At 42.9% G+C, this 18,868-nt stretch overlaps 1 protein-coding gene across 2 annotated transcripts in view; it reads right to left on the bottom strand.

Moving 5' to 3' along the window:
• Positions 1–16,414, bottom strand: part of LOC109995914 (rho GTPase-activating protein 44) — an 80,610-nt gene extending 64,196 nt beyond the window's left edge. Inside the window, exon 1 of one of the 2 annotated variants that reach the window (XM_065949610.1) lies at positions 16,073–16,414. In XM_065949610.1, coding sequence (XP_065805682.1) covers positions 16,073–16,125 — 53 coding nt within the window. In that variant the 5' untranslated portion in view covers positions 16,126–16,414. The remainder of the gene's footprint in view (positions 1–16,072) is intronic. The other variant, XM_020649813.3, reaches the window with a different exon arrangement.
• Positions 16,415–18,868: the final 2,454 nt, after the last annotated feature.

Genomic DNA, 18,868 nt, shown 5'->3' on the forward strand with positions numbered 1-18,868 from the left:
TCAGCCATCCATCCACGCAGCAGCGATAACCACTCGCCCTCTATAAGCATGTCGCTCTTCATTAGACGCTTTCTAAGGATGAGAGATATGTTCACTAAATTTCAGGTTTAAAAAAAAAAACCTGAAGTGGAGAAGGTTTCAGTCGGGGGAGGAAAAGCACTGCGCCAAAGTTAAGCTACAGCTGATAGACTCTGCTGCAAATATTCTCATTAAAGCATCCTACAGCGGACTCAGTTGATTTGTCCAGGACTTCTGCATCTTATTTTTCACTAGGGCTGCACCGATGCATCCACTCAACATCGGTATCAGCCGACATCAGCCATGATCGGCCCTGTTGACCCAAGTAGCCGATGTTTATTTGTTGCGCCAATTTAACTTCACGCTGACATCTAGTGAACGTAGCCACTGATTCAGACAAGAGGTTTTTTATTAGGCAGTTGAAGTCACCTGTTTAACAAACTCTGACTCGTTTTCATTGTTAAATATGAGAGAAAATGGCGGCACTGTGGGAGTCTGACACCAAAAGAAGTCGTCAAAAAATCATTGGCTAAAATGTTCTTTCAAACATCGGTATCGGCATCATTTTACCAATTGGTGTATTTCTATTTTTTCCGTCATGTCTTGCCTCTGTGCAGCATCGATAGAAGCTGCACAGAAAGAGTCGAAGCTGTCCTCTTCACCTCTGCCCCTCGTCTCGACCCACACGGCCGGCAAGGCAGTGACACATGAGCTGAGGGCTTGACTTCCCATTAAAGTTTAACACACACAGACACACACACACACACACACACACACACACAAAGGGGAGTGGTGGCAACAGGGCAACAGGAATACAGTAAAACAATCTGACTCTGCAGGTTGCTGACAACACCTCCAAACAGCTGGCTGCCTGAGTGTTTTTAAATCAACTCGATCACGCTTCACTTTTGCAATCTCGAGTATTTAAGAAGGTAAAACCCCTTATTTATTTACACCTGAGACCGGTTTGATTGGAGATGTTTTCCTTTGTATTCCACTCTGAAGCCGGTTCACACGTTTGCAAGTCATGACAAGTTCACAGACGTCTGCTGCAGGTGACATGCAGATACATTTTTAAAGCCACTGAGCCACTTCTCCAACACTGGAGTAGCTCACAGTTATGATAAGAGATGATTTATTGCTCTGGGAAGCTCAATCGACAAACCTACATACTCCATTTTGCAAAAAAAAGAGTTTAATGTTCACGTAGAAATTAGTCCAGAAATGTGAAAAAATGCAGTAATCACCCTCTCATTTTCAGTTTTGCTTTTTAGTAGTTTGGGTTTTATTGACGTGATAAACCAAGAAAACAAAACAAAACAGTTCTTGCAGCATCATTTCCCGTGTCTGAGATATCTTGTCTCAACCACACTCCGCTGAGAGGCCGAAAGCGTCTCGCTGCAGGGAGGGAAAGATTCCTCTGCAGACGGAGGAGTATAAAAATCTCTCCCATTAAAGTCGGGGAAAATGAACGAGCCTGCATGCTTTTTTTTTCTAGGGGAGCCGGCTACATGAGATAATGTGTAAATAATGAGGGTGGATTCTGCTCTACGTCAGCCCGACTGGTATAATTTAAGTCGGTAATTTCAGGCTGTCTGCTCCGATGGTTCATTGTGTTTGATGCAAGCAGCTGAGTGGGAGAGATTTTTTAAACGTGTTGTCTGCGATGTGCTGAAGGAGAGATTGAAGTCTCTGAATACTCCGGCTACAGACAGATTGGAGAGATAGCTGCGGTGTGAGCTTCAACTTGAGCCGGTGTTTGTTTAGATTTTTATACATAATAGGACATGAAGAAGTGTGCTGAATTAGCTATTGACTGATACTACAATGGATTAGCAGAGAGTAGTCGCAGCAGAGAAAACACCCTTTGATTCCCCGCCGGCCTCAACGTCATCTCTTGTTATTGACTGAGTTATGACTCTGAGAGAGAGTGACATTTTTTGTGCAAATTGCTTCAATCAGATGTCTTAAAGCACCTTAAAGTAAAAAACCTATCTCACTGATATCCATTTTAAGACTCACATCCATCCAACCATCCTCTATGACTTTTCCCCATCGGGCAGAGCCGATCCCAGCTGCCATTGGGCGAGAGGCGGGGTTACAACCGGGACTGGTTGCCTGTCAATCACAGGGCTGACAATACTGGATGTCCAAACTAAACAAGTGTCACATCATGATGTAAAAGTATGTCGGAGTAATCCCATGATTAGTCTGTAGAGGGCGCTAAACGTTTTGTCCTGCAAATCACAGGATTGCACGGGACGTGATGAGACAAATAATTTCACCAGACGGCTTCAAGCCTTAGAAACCCGGTGCTAAGGCTCTCTTCTCCCAGCACCTGAGGGCAGCCCTCACCTGGCAGCCCTCACCTGGCAGCCCTCACCTGGCAGCCCTCACCTGGCAGCCCTGCAGCGATCTGCCCCCCCCCCCCCCCCCCAAAAGGCTTCAAGAGAGCTGGCCAATCAGAAGAAATGGGGAAGGTGGCAGCAGCTGAAACGAGACGTTCCAGGCAGAGGCTGAAATGAAGGTTTTCACTTGACGCCACAATCAGATAAAAAAATTGAGTTTTTTGAGCCGCTAATCATGCAAAGCTACTCCTTAGGTTTTCACAGACTGACAGCATGAAAGGTGCAAATGAGGCCAGTGTGAGATCTTTAATTGCTTCTATAAGCCGTGCGACACTTCTGCTACTACTTGAAGTGTTAATTAGAAGGCTCAAATCAGCAGGATGAACGACAATAACTCACTCTCGGTTTTATTTTAGATCACCTGCATGCACCTGTCTTTGCTGTTTTTAAAACCTCAAGAGCTTCTCCAGAACAGATCATCTCCTCGAGCTGCAGCCCATCACAGCGTCAAATTGTTCACCGCATGACCACCTCACAACGTCCCCCGTCAACATGAGAATCCTGTGTGAATCAGGGGGATGACAGGATGTTGATATGATTTGTGGTTTTGCCACAGCAGCTCTGAATGAGACATCAGCATTCCTGCATCGTATCAGAATTCATATTCCATCACAGCCTCCCAATTAGAGTCCATTACCAGAGTGAAAACACCGCTGGAGCTCTTGGGACTGACTTTCCCATTCCCCTCGTGATGTCATTTCCTGTCCTGTTCTGACTCTGCTCGCATGTTTCTGGAGCGCTCGGGTTTCAGATGACCGGGTTTTTAATGGTCCACAGAGGCTGCGGGCTGTTTTTTTTCTACACGAGGTGGGACCGTGTCACAGCTGAGCTAATGTTTCCAGGACGGCTCAGAGAGGTGGGCGGCGGCGGCGGCCGAGTCTGACACACAGGAAAGGTGGAGTCTGGTTTCTGACTGGGCGGGGGGGTGACATCAGCGACGACAGAACTGGGGGATCCCGGTTGCTGCGGCAACATGGGTGTGTCATAGGAGGCCATGTGGTCAGACAAACACACAGGACTTGTGTGAAACTAGTTTCTGTGCTGGATGGCCTAGCGGTTATGTCGTGCTCCCCCATGTACGGAGGTTATAACAAATCCTCATCACAGAGGCCCTTTGCTGCATGTCATCGCCCCTTCTCTCCTCCCAATGTTTCCTGTCTCGCTTAAACTGTTTTACCTAATCAAAGAAAAAAAGGCCCAAAACAAAACTTTTCAAAAATAACCTGCAACATCCAACAACATGAATAAAACAAGTTAGTTCAAATAGGAACGCTGAAATCTGTGATTTTGGGCCGTTTTTGTGAAATTCAACTTGAATTCGTGACTTCCTGTCGGGTTATTGAAACGCTGCAGGAGGATGTTTAGTCCGTCCCGACAAGTTTAATATGTGTACCAATTTTGGTGCGTGTACGTGAAAAAACCCTTTATGGGGAGGCCATTTAAAAAAATTCAAGGGAGCGCCACTGAGCCATTTTGCGAAATTTGTTTGCAAAATATCACATTTTTCACGAGACCTGATGATTGATGAGGATTAAAAATAAAAATAATAATCATTTGCATTCTAAGAGGGTCCTACGCACTTCAGTCAGTGCTTCGGGCAATAATAAGTATCTTAAAGGCACAGTATGTAAAATCCACCACCAGGGGGCTCTCAATGACAAAAGATGACGTCAAGGCTGGCGGGGAATCATGGGAGTGATTCTCTCATGGTACTCCCCCCCCCCCCCCCCCCGGTGAAAACGATCCCCGTGTTGACTGTAGTCAAGACGACCGGGCAAAACCGAGAAAGAGAATATGTTTACCAACACTCAGCTGAGAAACACCCTGTTGACTGATTTCCAAAACTTTGTAAAAACATTTTTTCTTTTTTTTAAACTTCATGCTGTCAGCAGCAGCCGAGCGCAGGAGGTTTTGTTATCTGTCTGTCACTTCTCGGTGGCTCTGCAACAACCTGAAGCATCGTCTGAGTCTCCATCATCACACTCCAGTTACTTCAAAAAACGCTCCTCAGGCTCCGACATCTCCCTCAGTTTCACCCAGAAACACAAAGTCTCAGAACAACATTGACAGACAAGTCCAGAAAACATGTCAGTGCTGCTTTCATAACTCAAAATCTACAGCTTTTTTTTTTTTTTGCAGGAGTTTAAACCCTGTGAAGTTTTTTTGCATCTGATAAATGATGCAGTTCTTTGAGCGTCAGTGTTGCCGAGTGTGAATTTATAATAATAGTCCCCAGCCATTGTGTCAAAGGAAGTTATTTTTATCAAACAGATCCGCCCCATCATCTCCTCTGTTTATGCTAATTACTTTTCAGAGCAGACCTGTCAAACCGGCATCATGCAAGAACACGCTGCAATTTAAAAAAACTAAAGATTAAAATGGAGGATGAGGAGGATGAGGAGGATGAGGAGGCGTAAAATCTGAGAAGATGGTAAAGAAAGAAAGAGAGAGAGAGAGAGAGAGAGAGAGAGAGAGAGAGAGAGAGAGAGAGAGAGAGGAGGTAACAGAGAATCTAGACGAGCAGGAGAGTTAAGAGTAAAGAAATGTTTGCCACCAAGCAGTCCAGTTTGGTCCGGTCCAGTTTGGTCCAGTCCAGTTTGGTCCGGTCCAGTTTGATCCAGTCCAGTTTGGTTCAGTCCAGTTTGGTTCAGTCCAGTTTGGTCCAGTCCAGTTTGATCCAGTCCAGTTTGGTTCAGTCCAGTTTGGTCCAGTCCAGTTTGGTCCAGTCCAGTTTGGTCCGGTCCAGTTTGGTCCAGTCCAGTTTGGTCCGGTCCAGTTTGATCCAGTCCAGTTTGGTTCAGTCCAGTTTGGTTCAGTCCAGTTTGGTCCAGTCCAGTTTGATCCAGTCCAGTTTGGTTCAGTCCAGTTTGGTCCAGTCCAGTTTGGTCCATACCAGTTTGGTTCAGTCCAGTTTGGTTCAGTCCAGTTTGGTCCAGTCTGGTCCATACCAGTTTGGTTCAGTCCAGTTTGGTTCAGTCCAGTTTGGTCCAGTCTGGTCCATACCAGTTTGGTTCAGTCCAGTTTGGTTCAGTCCAGTTTGGTCCAGTCCAGTTTGGTCCATACCAGTTTGGTTCAGTCCAGTTTGGTTCAGTCCAGTTTGGTGCAGTCCAGTTTGGTCCATACCAGTTTGGTTCAGTCCAGTTTGGTTCAGTCCAGTTTGGTCCAGTCTGGTCCATACCAGTTTGGTTCAGTCCAGTTTGGTTCAGTCCAGTTTGGTCCGGTCCAGTTTGGTTCAGTCCAGTTTGGTGCAGTCCAGTTTGGTCCATACCAGTTTGGTTCAGTCCAGTTTGGTTCAGTCCAGTTTGGTCCAGTCTGGTCCATACCAGTTTGGTTCACAACAGTTTGGTTCAGTCCAGTTTGGTTCAGTCCAGTTTGGTTCAGTCCAGTTTGGTCCGGTCCAGTTTGGTTCGGTCCGTGTGTCTTTCTGTCATCGCTCGCCGCCGCCTGTTAGCTTCCTCATGCGTTCATAATTAACATTTAAGCGAGCAGAGTGGGTCAGCTTCCAACCGCTCGCAGGAACTCCTCATTAACAGGCGCTCATCGTGATTAATGAGGGAGACTCGGACTGGTAGGTACACACACACACACACACACACACACACACACACACACACACACACACACACACACACACACACACACACACACACACACACACACACACACACACACACACACACACACACACACACACACACACACACACACAGAGCCCATTAGTGAGCGTCTCCTCTGGTGGACAGTAACACCTCATAATGATGCGCTCATAATAAAACCTCTCCCACCTGCAGCGCATTAACACCTCAGAGGAGCGATGAGCAGAGATGAAACCTTCACACTGAACACAAACTGTCAGGTGAGTCTTTATCACCTTCTCACCCGGAGCAGCCAAATAAAGACCAGGGCCATTAATGCTAAAAACATTCTGTCCCCTCCCCTCCCCCCCCGAGCAGATTTAAAGTTTTAAGGAGCCTCACCCTGAATACTAACTAACTGTGCTTCACATTAAGGGCAATCAATTATCAACTCCCGATGATGTTGTTGGGAGTTAGCGCACATGCACGCACGCATCCAGCGCCGTGTTTGACAAATGAGTTCATTATCGTTTAGCTTCATGTTCCAACAGTCGAGGAGAGTGCGGAAAAAATTACACCCTCATAAATTATGTTCACCTCAATGGAGTCATTTGTTTTAATCTGATGTTTATATGCAAAGCAGGAACTCCTGATTTGTACGCAACACAAAGTCAAAAGAAAACACTGAAGTTCAGCGTTGATGTGATGTCAGAAAAGGGACATGACAAAAAAGTGTGTCGGCCAATGAGATGTCGAGCTAGCCGGAGGTCAAGGACCGCTGGGGATACAAGGCTGGATTCAGCACCCATGAGGACCCAAAACACCCACATACAGACACGGAGGCTGAATCCTAATGTGGGACTTTCCTGCAGAGTTGCATTCTTCATTTGAAATCCACCACTTCTGTCCAAATCCTCAATTAAAGCGACATTATCCACTTTTTTTTTTTTTTTTACCTCAAAATAACAGAAAGGTGGTTGTAAAGCAATAGAGCAGGAAGCGGAGGATCCTGTGTGCAGTCCTTAGTTTGCAAAGGTCTGACGCACAGCACTGTTATTTGTCTCTGTGACCTCTGACCCCCACCCAAAAACAAGGGAAGTAAATGGAATTCAACTGAGGAGGGAATCAGGGTGCCCTTTGCTGCATGTCATCTCTCGACTCTCAGGGTTTTATGAAGGTCTTAATTAAGCTGTAGTTGCTAGTTAAGGAAAAAAGGAAGAAAACTGCCTCCTTCATGCACACTTGACGCCCTGAACACCGAAGAGGAACAGCATAAGGCCTAAGAGTGAACGATTCTACCAAAAGGTTTGGAAAGAAAGACTCCTCAGGTACTGGTCTGAGCTCAGTGTTGATTAAGTCTTCATGTCAAAGGTGAAAAGACTGAAAGACAAAAAGGAGGAGTGACCGAGTTAGGCTGGCTTCACACCAAATGATTCTCAAATAGTATTTTGAGATTCATTTATTTAAAAAAAAAGAAAAAAAAAGGGAGACCACAGACATGAGGACCGTTTCAACCGACTTTTAAATATCATAATCCTCTGAACGCGCACACTAGACGATTCAGCCAGATCGCCAGACCACCACACACCTGCTGTTTGTAATAAAGACTTCACAGCGGCGATTATACAGACACGAGATCTCACTGACGACAAACAAATAATCAGCTGGCTCTCTTGGTGTGCGTTCTATTTTGCGAAAAACAAAAAAAACTGGAAAAGAATACGGGTGAAATATAGGCTGAGAAGACGATAAAAACACGGCTTGAAGACGTGCAACGTCTCTAAATCTTGGTTAGTCTTAATACATGTGGGAGGGGGGGGACAGCAGGTTTTCTTAGATGAAATCATAAATCATGTGTGTCTTGTAAGCTGTTACTGGATGCTTTAAATGTCCCTCAGGATCAATAAAGTATCTCCATCAATCCATTAAACAACCAGTCTTAAAGACAGGGCACGTTAGAAAGATCAAATCCGACAAGTTCTCAGTCCACAGGCAGGGGGGGGGGGAACATGTGGATTCAGTCAAAAGGAAGTCAAAGAAAACTACAAACAGGCGACAGATAAACGGTCTTCTTCTTCTTTGTCCCTGAATCCCAGCATCCAGCTGTTCATCTCTCTGCCCCGAGCAGCAGCGACTCGCCCAAAAGATTAAACTGTGTCAGAGGCCGGGGCAGGGGTCTGCGGGGCGCTGCGAGGGGACACATCACATCTTCCTCCCCTCCTGCTGTCACAAAGTCGTACAAAGCTTAACAAGCGTGCCTGGTCACTGGAGTTATTCTTTGGATTTCACTGAAAGGAAAACAAAGAGGAACAACCGAGCCCTGCGTCCACTAACACAGGAAAAAAACACAAGAATCATCGCTCACACGTCCGTCCATCTATCACAAAGTTTTTCCTGCAGCGGATTTGGACAGGGGGAAACAATAATGCATGACATTGGCAAAAAAAATAATGAAGCCATTAGGGGAAGCCTTTGGAAGAAAAAAAAAAACACGCCCTCTTCAATCACTGAGGCTAACACACTGACACATGGTAATAGTTTACGCAACACAAACAATACTTTCTGAGGTTTTTTGTAGCCTGCAGCTCTAATCTGACAAAAAGAAAAAAAAATCCCAGCATGTTCAGGGAGATTACATTTTTCCTGTTTTCCATCTTTCAGCTTTATCCCACCTTTTACACTATTAAGCTACCTTTGCAAATCATAGGGCTGCGTGTATTTTTTTTTGCTTTCCAGGAAGGAACGTGTTTTTTATTAAGTCAAACAAACCACAACAGACGCAAATATGTGAATGAGAAGACGAGTTTAAAAATACTCCGCAGCACAAAAGACGGAGCCAAAAGAGGATTACGCTCGTCCCCCCTCGCTGCCATAACCTTGCTGTGCTCACAGGGAGTTTACACATTTTCATTGAGTCGCACAGTTTACGCAGCATTACGCAGGATTAATGGTGCGGGCCGACTGTTTGGGAGATGAATTGGACTGTGGCTGAACCTCTCCTGACCTATATATCTTTTAACTGGAGCGATGCAGCGATGTTGTCGTGAGGGGGAGAAGCTTCATTAGTCTGAGGATGCTCGTGAGGGTCTTTGCTGCACCGAGCGAAACGATAAAGACAGATGGGCCGCTAAAAAGCTCCAAATGTTACTCTCATGGTTTGAAGTGAGGCAGAGAGAGAAGATCAGAAAATACTCCCTTTGCAACAGGGCGACATCCAGGTGCCCTTGAGCAAAAAGCTACAAAGCTACAAAGCTACAGGTCACAAAATATAAAGATGGACTTCATCATCTGTCCAAGAAAGATAGAATAATGCGTTCCAACTGTGCAGCAGAATATTCTCTTAAAAACCTAAATCACGTTACTGATTTGTAATTTGTTTTATTAATATCCTAATTTTGACTTTGTACCCAGTTAAATATTCTTTCTGGTAGTGTTGTAATCAAGACCAAACTAACCGAGACCAAGACATACCTGAGAACAGAGAGGTCCGAGACAAGACCAAGACATTTAGGGATCAAGACCAAGACATTTAGGGATCAAGACCAAGACATTTAGGGATCAAGACCAAGACATTTAGGGATCGAGACCAAGACATTTAGGGATCAAGACCAAGACCAGACCAAGACATTTAGGGATCGAGACCGAGTCAAGACCAAGACATTTAGGGATCGAGACCGAGTCAAGACCAAGACATTTAGGGATCAAGACCAAGACAAGACCAAAGACATTTAGGGATCAAGACCGAGTCAAGACCAAGACATTTAGGGATCAAGACCGAGTCAAGACCAAGACATTTAGGGATCAAGACCGAGTCAAGACCAAGACATTTAGGGATCAAGACCGAGTTAAGACCAAGACATTTAGGGATCAAGACCGAGTCAAGACCAAGACATTTAGGGATCAAGACCGAGTCAAGACCAAGACATTTAGGGATCAAGACCGAGTCAAGACCAAGACATTTAGGGATCAAGACCGAGTCAAGACCAAGACATTTAGGGATCGAGACCAAGACATTTAGGGATCAAGACCAAGACCAGACCAAGACATTTAGGGATCGAGACCGAGTCAAGACCAAGACATTTAGGGATCGAGACCAAGACAAGACCAAGACATTTAGGGATCGAGACCGAGTCAAGACCAAGACATTTAGGGATCAAGACCGAGTCAAGACCAAGACATTTAGGGATCAAGACCGAGTCAAGACCAAGACATTTAGGGATCAAGACCGAGTCAAGACCAAGACATTTAGGGATCGAGACCAAGACATTTAGGGATCAAGACCAAGACCAGACCAAGACATTTAGGGATCGAGACCGAGTCAAGACCAAGACATTTAGGGATCGAGACCAAGACAAGACCAAGACATTTAGGGATCGAGACCGAGTCAAGACCAAGACATTTAGGGATCGAGACCGAGTCAAGACCAAGACATTTAGGGATCCAGACCGAGTCAAGACCAAGACATTTAGGGATCAAGACCAAGACAAGACCAAGACATTTAGGGATCCAGACCGAGTCAAGACCAAGACCATAAATATTACTGACAAAAAAAATCACCATCTTGTGTGCAGCAGGTCACTTACTTAGACCGCAAAACAGGGAAAGGTAACAGACGTAACCATGGGGATAAGAATCAAACTACAAATGAATTGAAGTTATTTGATCTTTCAGAAAGAGGTGTTGTCTTCTAATCACAGTAATTACAAGAAAATAGGCTTTCAGTGGTGGTCTTGGTCGGTCCTGATTTAAAAGTAAAGTAAAAATGCTTTCAATCCAGGACGAGACCAAGACCTCCAAAAAGTGGTCTTGAGACCAGTCTTGGTAACACTTCTTTCTGGTGTCTAGTCCTTCCCATCTTCACTGTGTAACAGTTTTGTTTTAAAATAATTAAAGGCCTGTCCTGTATTGACGCTGGTCCCAAAGGTCACAGAAGCAAATAAAATCCCGGGCTGTTAATAAGAGTTTTATTGTAATTAAGTTTATCTTTCTTAAAATTAGGGGGCATGATGTCAATCAGTGGATGTTAAGTCAGCTGATAATTGATTGTGATCTGGCCACACAGTTATACTTCTTCTCTTCAGACGTCATGTTTCCATGCAGAAAACCAAAGCCGACTCTAGTGGAGGCAAAACAAAAACAAACATCTCGTCCTTGCCAACAGATTCTGCATCCATAAGCAGGTATCTGTTTAAACAGACTATGTGTCATAAAGGTCTACACCTGATCTTGGTTGCCCTGGAAACCGTCTGAATCACTTGTTGCGTGTAGTTTATCGGGGCTGAAATCAGCGGGACGTAAGGAAATCTGCATCCCTCATCACAGGCCAGGTGATGCAGGATGCCAAGGTCGTGGAGGAGGTATCGGCGATTACCTGCGTGTCCAGCAGCAAGGCGGCGTGTCGGAGTCTCTACCCCTCTAAATATGACTAATTGCCCCCGCTGTTCTGCTTCTTATGATACAGGTTAGAACTCATTACCGGGATGTTCTGGCTCACTGAGCTCTGCTGCTGCTGCTCCGGCTCTCAGGCGGATGAAAAGGGAAACAAACAAGCACCTGGCCTCACACACACACACACACACACACACACACACACACACACACATTTTGATGGTTTTACACCCACTCATAATTGGTCGGTTTTATCTCTTAAAGTGCATTACAGCTTTTGTCCCTTGGAGCTCCAGTAAGGAACGATTCCAGTAAGTTTTTAGTAATGGGTAAATGACCTCCAGGGATTTCTGATACCTCTGCCATGTCCACTCTGCCGGCCGCGGCAGCATTATCTGCAGTAAAAAAAAAAAAAAAAAAAAAACCTTTCTCATTGATTTGTATCAGTCTGAGCGTGGGTGAGGGAGGTACGCTACAAGACGGTTTGACACAAAATCCTTTCAGTGTGCCAGCGTCGTCAGTTACTGCTGTCAGCCAAGCAAAACAAAAACAGGTTATAGAGCAAAACAACACCTCAGCTGGAAAGAGCTGTTCAGGAAAATGAACACCAATAACAAAAAGTCAAACAGAATAAAAAAACAAGTTACAGGGTAGCCTAGCGGTTATGTTGCGCACCCCATGAATGGAGGCTATGGTCCTCATCGCAGTGGCCTTGGGTTCAAATCTGACCTCGGCCCTTTGCTGCATGTCATCCCCCCCGCTCTCTCCTCCCAACACTTCCTGCCTCTCTTCAACCAATAAAGGAAAAAAGGCCCAAAAATATCACTAAAAAAAAAAGTTACAAGTTCCCTGTGACCTTTCCACAATCATTAATTTCATCTTTACATTCATTTTAGTCATGCATTGATAAGAGGCAGGATTTAATTTTTATGTCTTTTTTTTTATTACTTTATTTTACAAAAGACTGCAACTTCTGATTGTTTCCCATGGACTAATCTCTAGATGATTTTCTCTGTTAATTGATTGACTGTTTGGTTTGAAGAAATTCCACACAACACATACAAGATGCCTGTTTAAAGGACAAGTATCGACCGATACAGATTTTCAACCAATACATCCGTACGCCTCTAACTTTGAGTGAGTCTGATATAAAGCTTCCTGTAAATGGACAATAAGAAACAAATATGTTGAATTCAATCAGCCCTAAAGTTGGGAATAGTTTGCTGCTACAACTTGGTGTTGGACAGATATATTCAAAACTCTCACCTGTCATCATGAAGACAGTCAGGTCCGAGCTTTAATTCTGTATAAGCCCCGCTTCCACCAAGCGCTCGGGTTCAGCGTTTCCACCGTCAAACATTGGGAATGGTACCAAAATAACTGATTCATACCGTCCTACTTTTTTGGTATTCTTCTGTTGGGCTGTCAAGCGTGCCGATCCGACCCTAAAGGTTGGCACTAGACACACTGCAGTCTTTGATTGGTTGAAAGAATCTTCACTTCCTGTGCTACAGCGGTAATAAAGAACAAACACAAAACGAACCATATCCGTGGATTTGGAGAGAGTCATTTCACGGGTGTTTTTGTTTTTTTGCCTCGGAGATGCAGACCTTCCTAGGAATCATTGATCGTTGTTTACTGTGTCACATTCTTCTTCTTTGTTGAATTTATGAAAGGTACAGTTGGATGTGGAAACGCAAGCAAGATCGGGGTTTACTGTACCAAACTGTGCTCAACCAAACCAGACCGCTTGGTGGAAAAGGGGCTTATTTAGCAAGTGCAAGCCCGATTGTGTTGTTTCTATTTAATTGATCAAGATTTCATTTTTAAAAATCCTCTAATTTGAGCATTCTTTGTTTCTGTTTTTCTGCAGAGCACTCGGGTGAACAATTTTTTAAATGCACTCTAATCTAACTCGACTTGACATGACTTTGTCCGTCCAGCTTCTTAAACCTTTAATTCTCAGAGGAAGTCTCGAGGACATAACCTCAATGTCCTTAACTTTTCTTAAGCTTTGGTGCTGGAGTATGAAAAAAACAAAAAAACAAAACAATACTTCCCCTTTGAGATGCAGTGGAGTAGAAGTAGAAAGGTGCATTAAATAGAAATACTCAGAACGTAGAGTCAGCATGGCAATTATTTACATTCCTCCACTTTGAGGCGGTGACACATCAACCTGTTCTGTGTGTTGACGTCTCCTCTTTGTAGTGAAACACTTTAATGATTCTGTTTTAAGGTTATGCAACAATTATAGAGGGTTAAACAACACTTGATCTAAATTGCCTAGGGTGCAGTGTTGACACATGACATTGACTTTCAGTTAAGGGCTCAGGGTGGGGCTGACAAATAAAAGGATCTAGACAAAGACTAAACAACACCTATTGAGAGCTGCAGCTACACCTCTCTGACTTTTTACAATTTAACTCGGATTCCTTCCTGCAGAAGAAGAAAGGTTGAAAGCTGCCTCAGCTCCACAGTACAGAGAAAAGGATTGAGTTGCACTTCTTTGCTGCATGATAAGAGAGCGTGTTTTCAAACTACGGCAGCCAAAATGGGTCATGTACTTTCCTGACAATTACTCAGCAACCGTCAGGTCCCGACTGAGAGATTAACAAACTTTACCATCGAGCCTCTTGGGGAATAACAGACACGCTGATAACGAATAAATCACATAAACCGAAGCACATTCATCTAAAGTATTCTTCCATTTGCATACTATCTGATGCAGCTTTCAGGATTTACAAAGATTAATCGCTATGTGCTACATTCATCAAGTGCGATGTGTCACCATGTTTGAATGCTGCAGAATCCGAGGGCCCTAAATACAACTTGGACTCTGCTCTGACTTCCAGGATTAAAGAAAAGCTTTCCCCAAAGCTTGACACCAAACAACATTTAGTGTGATGACGTTTAACCTATAATTTGCAAAGTCTCTATGATCCGTTTCTACAGTCAGAACAGGTAAACTAACTTTCCCATGGCAGGAGTTTTGCTGGGGGGTCCTTGGTCTCATCTAAGAGGGGACTCTCCTCTCTGTCACCACAAAAACCTCTGTTTCCAAAGTCCTCCTTGTGCCCCTAAAGACGTTCTGCATTATGAAAGAAACAACAACACAACTATGGGGATAATTTCCAGTAGTTGATACACTCTCTAAGAAACAACCTCAATTCAAACCACTGTGTCAAAATACAGTTTTTTTTGTCCTCCATGTATGCAAGCAGTCAGAAATAACACATTTATATGCATATCTATGAAGGACAAACATGGATAAAAACATACAGTTTGTTATCTTTAGCAACCAGTCAAACTTTGAATTAACAGTATTAATTGGAGTTCCCCAGGGCTCAATCCTTGGGCCTCTTTTTTTGCAGATTTACCTTGTTTTCTTTTGCAGATAAGTGAATACAGCAGTGATTAAGTCTATAACCCACTGATGAGTGCACTTGCAGCAAACTTTGGTATTACAAACAAGGCTGCATTGCGGGGAAAATTCACTAAGGGAATCCATCGATCAACCACCAGCAATTGGTCCACCCGACTACTTTTTGCTGTACTGCAAGAAAACAAATACTAAACTACAAATAAAAGATATGTAACTACAAAAAACAAGAGCTAATAAAGAAAAATGAATAAAAACCATCTTCTTAAAGTTATTTCTTTTGGCATAGCCATCCCCAAAGGCTCATATTCGCCTTGTTGACACTTGGTAAATACACACACTGCTGAAATCACCTCTTATTTTCCCAGTGACGTCCTCAGTTTCAGCGCTTATTACGCTCCCAATCACCAAAAACTCAAAGCAAAGCGAGAAATCTTGATGTTTCCATGAACTAAAAGCCAAACCTTAACTGCCTGAATACGATCATCCGGAAGAAAATGGTTGATGTTCACTTGTATTAGAGTGTGAAAGCCAAGGAGAAGATCGATATCAAACCATTGTCTGTAGCCTAAGCTAGCTCTTTCCCTCTTTTTTTTTAGTCTTAATGCTAAGCTATGCTAACCAACTCCTGGCTATAGACTTAAATAATGTAGAGTGGTATCTATCTCCTCCTCTGAAGCTCTCCAAAATAAAGAATAAGGATATAACTTTCAAAACGTGGCAAAAATCTGGGTGTTCACCTCTAGAAATGACTTTAAAGACCTTCTCCATGATTTCATTTCCAGGTTTAGTGAAACTGTCACAGAAGGGATGCCATGTTTAAATACTCCATCCATGTTTTATCCTCTTTTTGAGACTGTACTTACAGTAAAAAAAAAAAAATCTGTGTCCATGTTGGTACATATCCCAGATTAAAAAGAGTGAAACTAACATATGTCACTCCGGGCATGTTGGTGGCCCCCACCATGACTCCCAGCAGGGTGCCCAGAGGCCGCCCTTTGCTGGGCTGTTATTGGACAGTGGACAGCAGCTCTCTTGCTCCTTGGGTACCATGTCCTCTCCCTCATCATCAGTGTGCGGATCGCTCCTCCCTGCTGGGCTCAATCAATCACACAACGGCTCACACTGCAACTGTGACCTACACCGACTGTTAATGCTTTGTGCAAATCAAACCAGCTGAGCAGCCAAAGCCCATCGACTGGATGACTGAATGCTGAATGCTGGCAAAGCGACAGATGACATGCCAAATAAAATAAAAAAAACCTCCAGCTCTGACGTTTCAGATATAAAAGGTGTCTTCTTACCTGCCCACTGTTTGGTTGGCGAGCTGTCTCATTCGGTTGAACTGCTTCTTCATCTTGTGTTTTTCTGCGTTACCACCGGGCGGTACAGCCACTCCACATTATCTCATTGATAGAATAAAGTCAGATCTCCTGCGCTGATCTACGGCAGACGAGGAGGTTCAGTCTTTAAACATCCAGTTTCGGGGGTGGTGGGTTAAGGGGGTGGTGGGGGGGGACGCATTCGGTTAAATCCTCCTCATTTCGGTCTAATGAAGACGGTGTGTCCCTGTCATCCAGTCCGCTCCACTGCTCCAGAGATGCTGGACCGATTGCTCTCCCTCTGCTCTCTCCCCCAACACTGACAGCTCGCTCGCGACACGACGTTCCATCCCGGTGCATCATGGGAAATGTAGTTTACGTTGATACATCCATTGAGTTAAATAGGATGATTTAAGCCTTAATTTAAGTGTTTTCTTGTTTTTTTTTTTTTTTTTTTTACTTTTTATTATCAAATTAATTTGAACACTGATTTATATTACCTACTTGTTGAATAGTGGGCTGTTTTACAATAGGCTTAAAGGGGCCTGCATTGGCAGGGGCGGATCCAGGAGGTGGGCAACACTTGAAATCCTATTGGACACAGCAGGAGCTGCCCAAAGATCCTAACCTATGATTGGCTAATTGACTATTTGTATTGTCAGAGGCTTGAAAAATGTCAAAAAAATCAACTATTTGGGCTGTGTTGCAACAAGCTGATTTGTACATTTCACTTTTTTTTTTTTAAATCCTTAAAGCTTAAAGATGTTCATGTTTCCGTTGTGTTGTGATCCCATTTAAAGTTAAAGAAAAGATTCACACAGCACTATAACACTTGATATACTTTAATATTAGGTTAGATACGATTAATGGTGATAGGAAGGGTTCTATTCCTGTGTCTGTCTGTGTTGAGACTTTTATATCCTGGATAGTTTTGTAGACATGGAATATAAAATCCCTAAATAGGAGCAGTTAGATATGATTTCATCTTAAAATGCTCTATTTCTAATCAACAAATAAAGGAAGTTCAAGGTTAAAGATAATATATTTGTGTAGTGTAGTGTGTTAGTGTATGTGTCAGCAGTATCAACTGGCTGGCTGAATAATTTGACTGTTTTTTGCAGGTTGATTATCTGAAGTGTTGCAGCTGGGCTTGAAATGTCAGACATAGACATAGGACTAAGAAAAGCATGCAAAAAGGAAATATCAGACTTTCATATTTTAAAGAAATTGTTAATTGTCTACACATTCTCTATAATGTCAATGTGGCTGACTGTCTTAATTAAAGAACAGTTTAACTCCATCTTAATGTCTCCCTCTCTGATGTCTAACAGCAGCCTGATTTGATTGTTTTACAGTTTATGAATTGGATGTGATGTCAGCTTCGACGCAGCTGTTTGTGCAGGCAAACAGCGTCCTCTTGTGGCTGTTAGAATCAAGTAGGAAACTCCTCTGTGGCGCTCAGGTGTGTTTATCCTGCAGGAACTGTTTGAACCTGTGACAGCTGTGGTCCACATGCAGCATCACAAATATACTACGTGTACAGTTTATACGTATGACTAAGAAAACTAACGCAGACTTGAACAGATCTGCAATAAATCCTCTCTTTATGAAAGTTATAGCCTGATTGTTTTTATTTGAAACACGGTGTAACCAGTTTTTGCACAATTTGTTTTTGAGGTAATATAAAGCCAGGTTCAACACAATCTACCATCCAAGCTTTTTATTGAAATGTATTTATGTTCACACGTTGGATTTGAAAATTACATTTTTCCTGAAGTGAGAATATTTTTACAAGTTAAAACTGAAGAAGTTAATATTTATAATGTGATATAGAATAAGAAATGAAACTGCAAGAAAATAAAATATTCTTGTCTCGGCCCTTTCTTCAGACTTTTTTGACGTTCACATTTTGAACAGCTCCAGGCAGAGATAGCCCTCACACAACAATAAATTCTAATCAACAATAAAAACAGTGACTTAACGCACAATGGGGCTTTTTCTAAATTTAGTAATATTGCAATAAATAAAACCTTGAGTAAGTTGTTCAATAAGAATAATTTGATTAAAAAGAAAAGGTTCACAATAACATAAAAACAAAAGGAAATGTCACATAAAGGAAACCTAACCCTAGACTAATATTAGATTATACAGTGACTATCTGTATCGGCTAATTTCATCTCAGATATGCAGATATAACAAGATTTATTCACCAGTCGTAAAGCATTTCATTTGAATTTCATTGTGTTACACTAGCAGTTCTCTGTCTGTCTGTCACCAGCAGAGGGCGCTATATGTATTACAACCATAGACTGTAGGATTCACCAGGTCTTCATTAAATATCTTTTCCACATGTGTTTGATATCTGTATTTGAGGGATATTTATCTATTTATCGCTTAAGATCGAACATAGATCTAAGAAAGATATCGGCCAATATATTGGAATCAGATATTTTTCCTCTCCAATATCTGTATCGGCCCCAAAAATCTAATATCGGTTGGGTCATATTAATAGCCCAGGCTTTTATTTACTTCACTCTATGAAATGACCCATCCTTTATTTGGGACAGGTGTCTTTGGGAGAGGGGCCTTTCATTATTTTCATACCAAACTTGTGCACAGCAAAGATGGGAAAGACTATACAATTGTTTACACCAGTAAGAATATTTAACAGAACAAAGTCAGGATATCGATAAACAAAGTTAAAAATCACTCATTTTTACAGTAATACATATTTTATGAACAAAGGCGTATGATTGAAAACTGGGATAAAACTTTTAA

The sequence above is a fragment of the Labrus bergylta genome, chromosome 21, assembly GCF_963930695.1.
Source record: "Labrus bergylta chromosome 21, fLabBer1.1, whole genome shotgun sequence".
Taxonomy (NCBI): domain Eukaryota; kingdom Metazoa; phylum Chordata; class Actinopteri; order Labriformes; family Labridae; genus Labrus; species Labrus bergylta.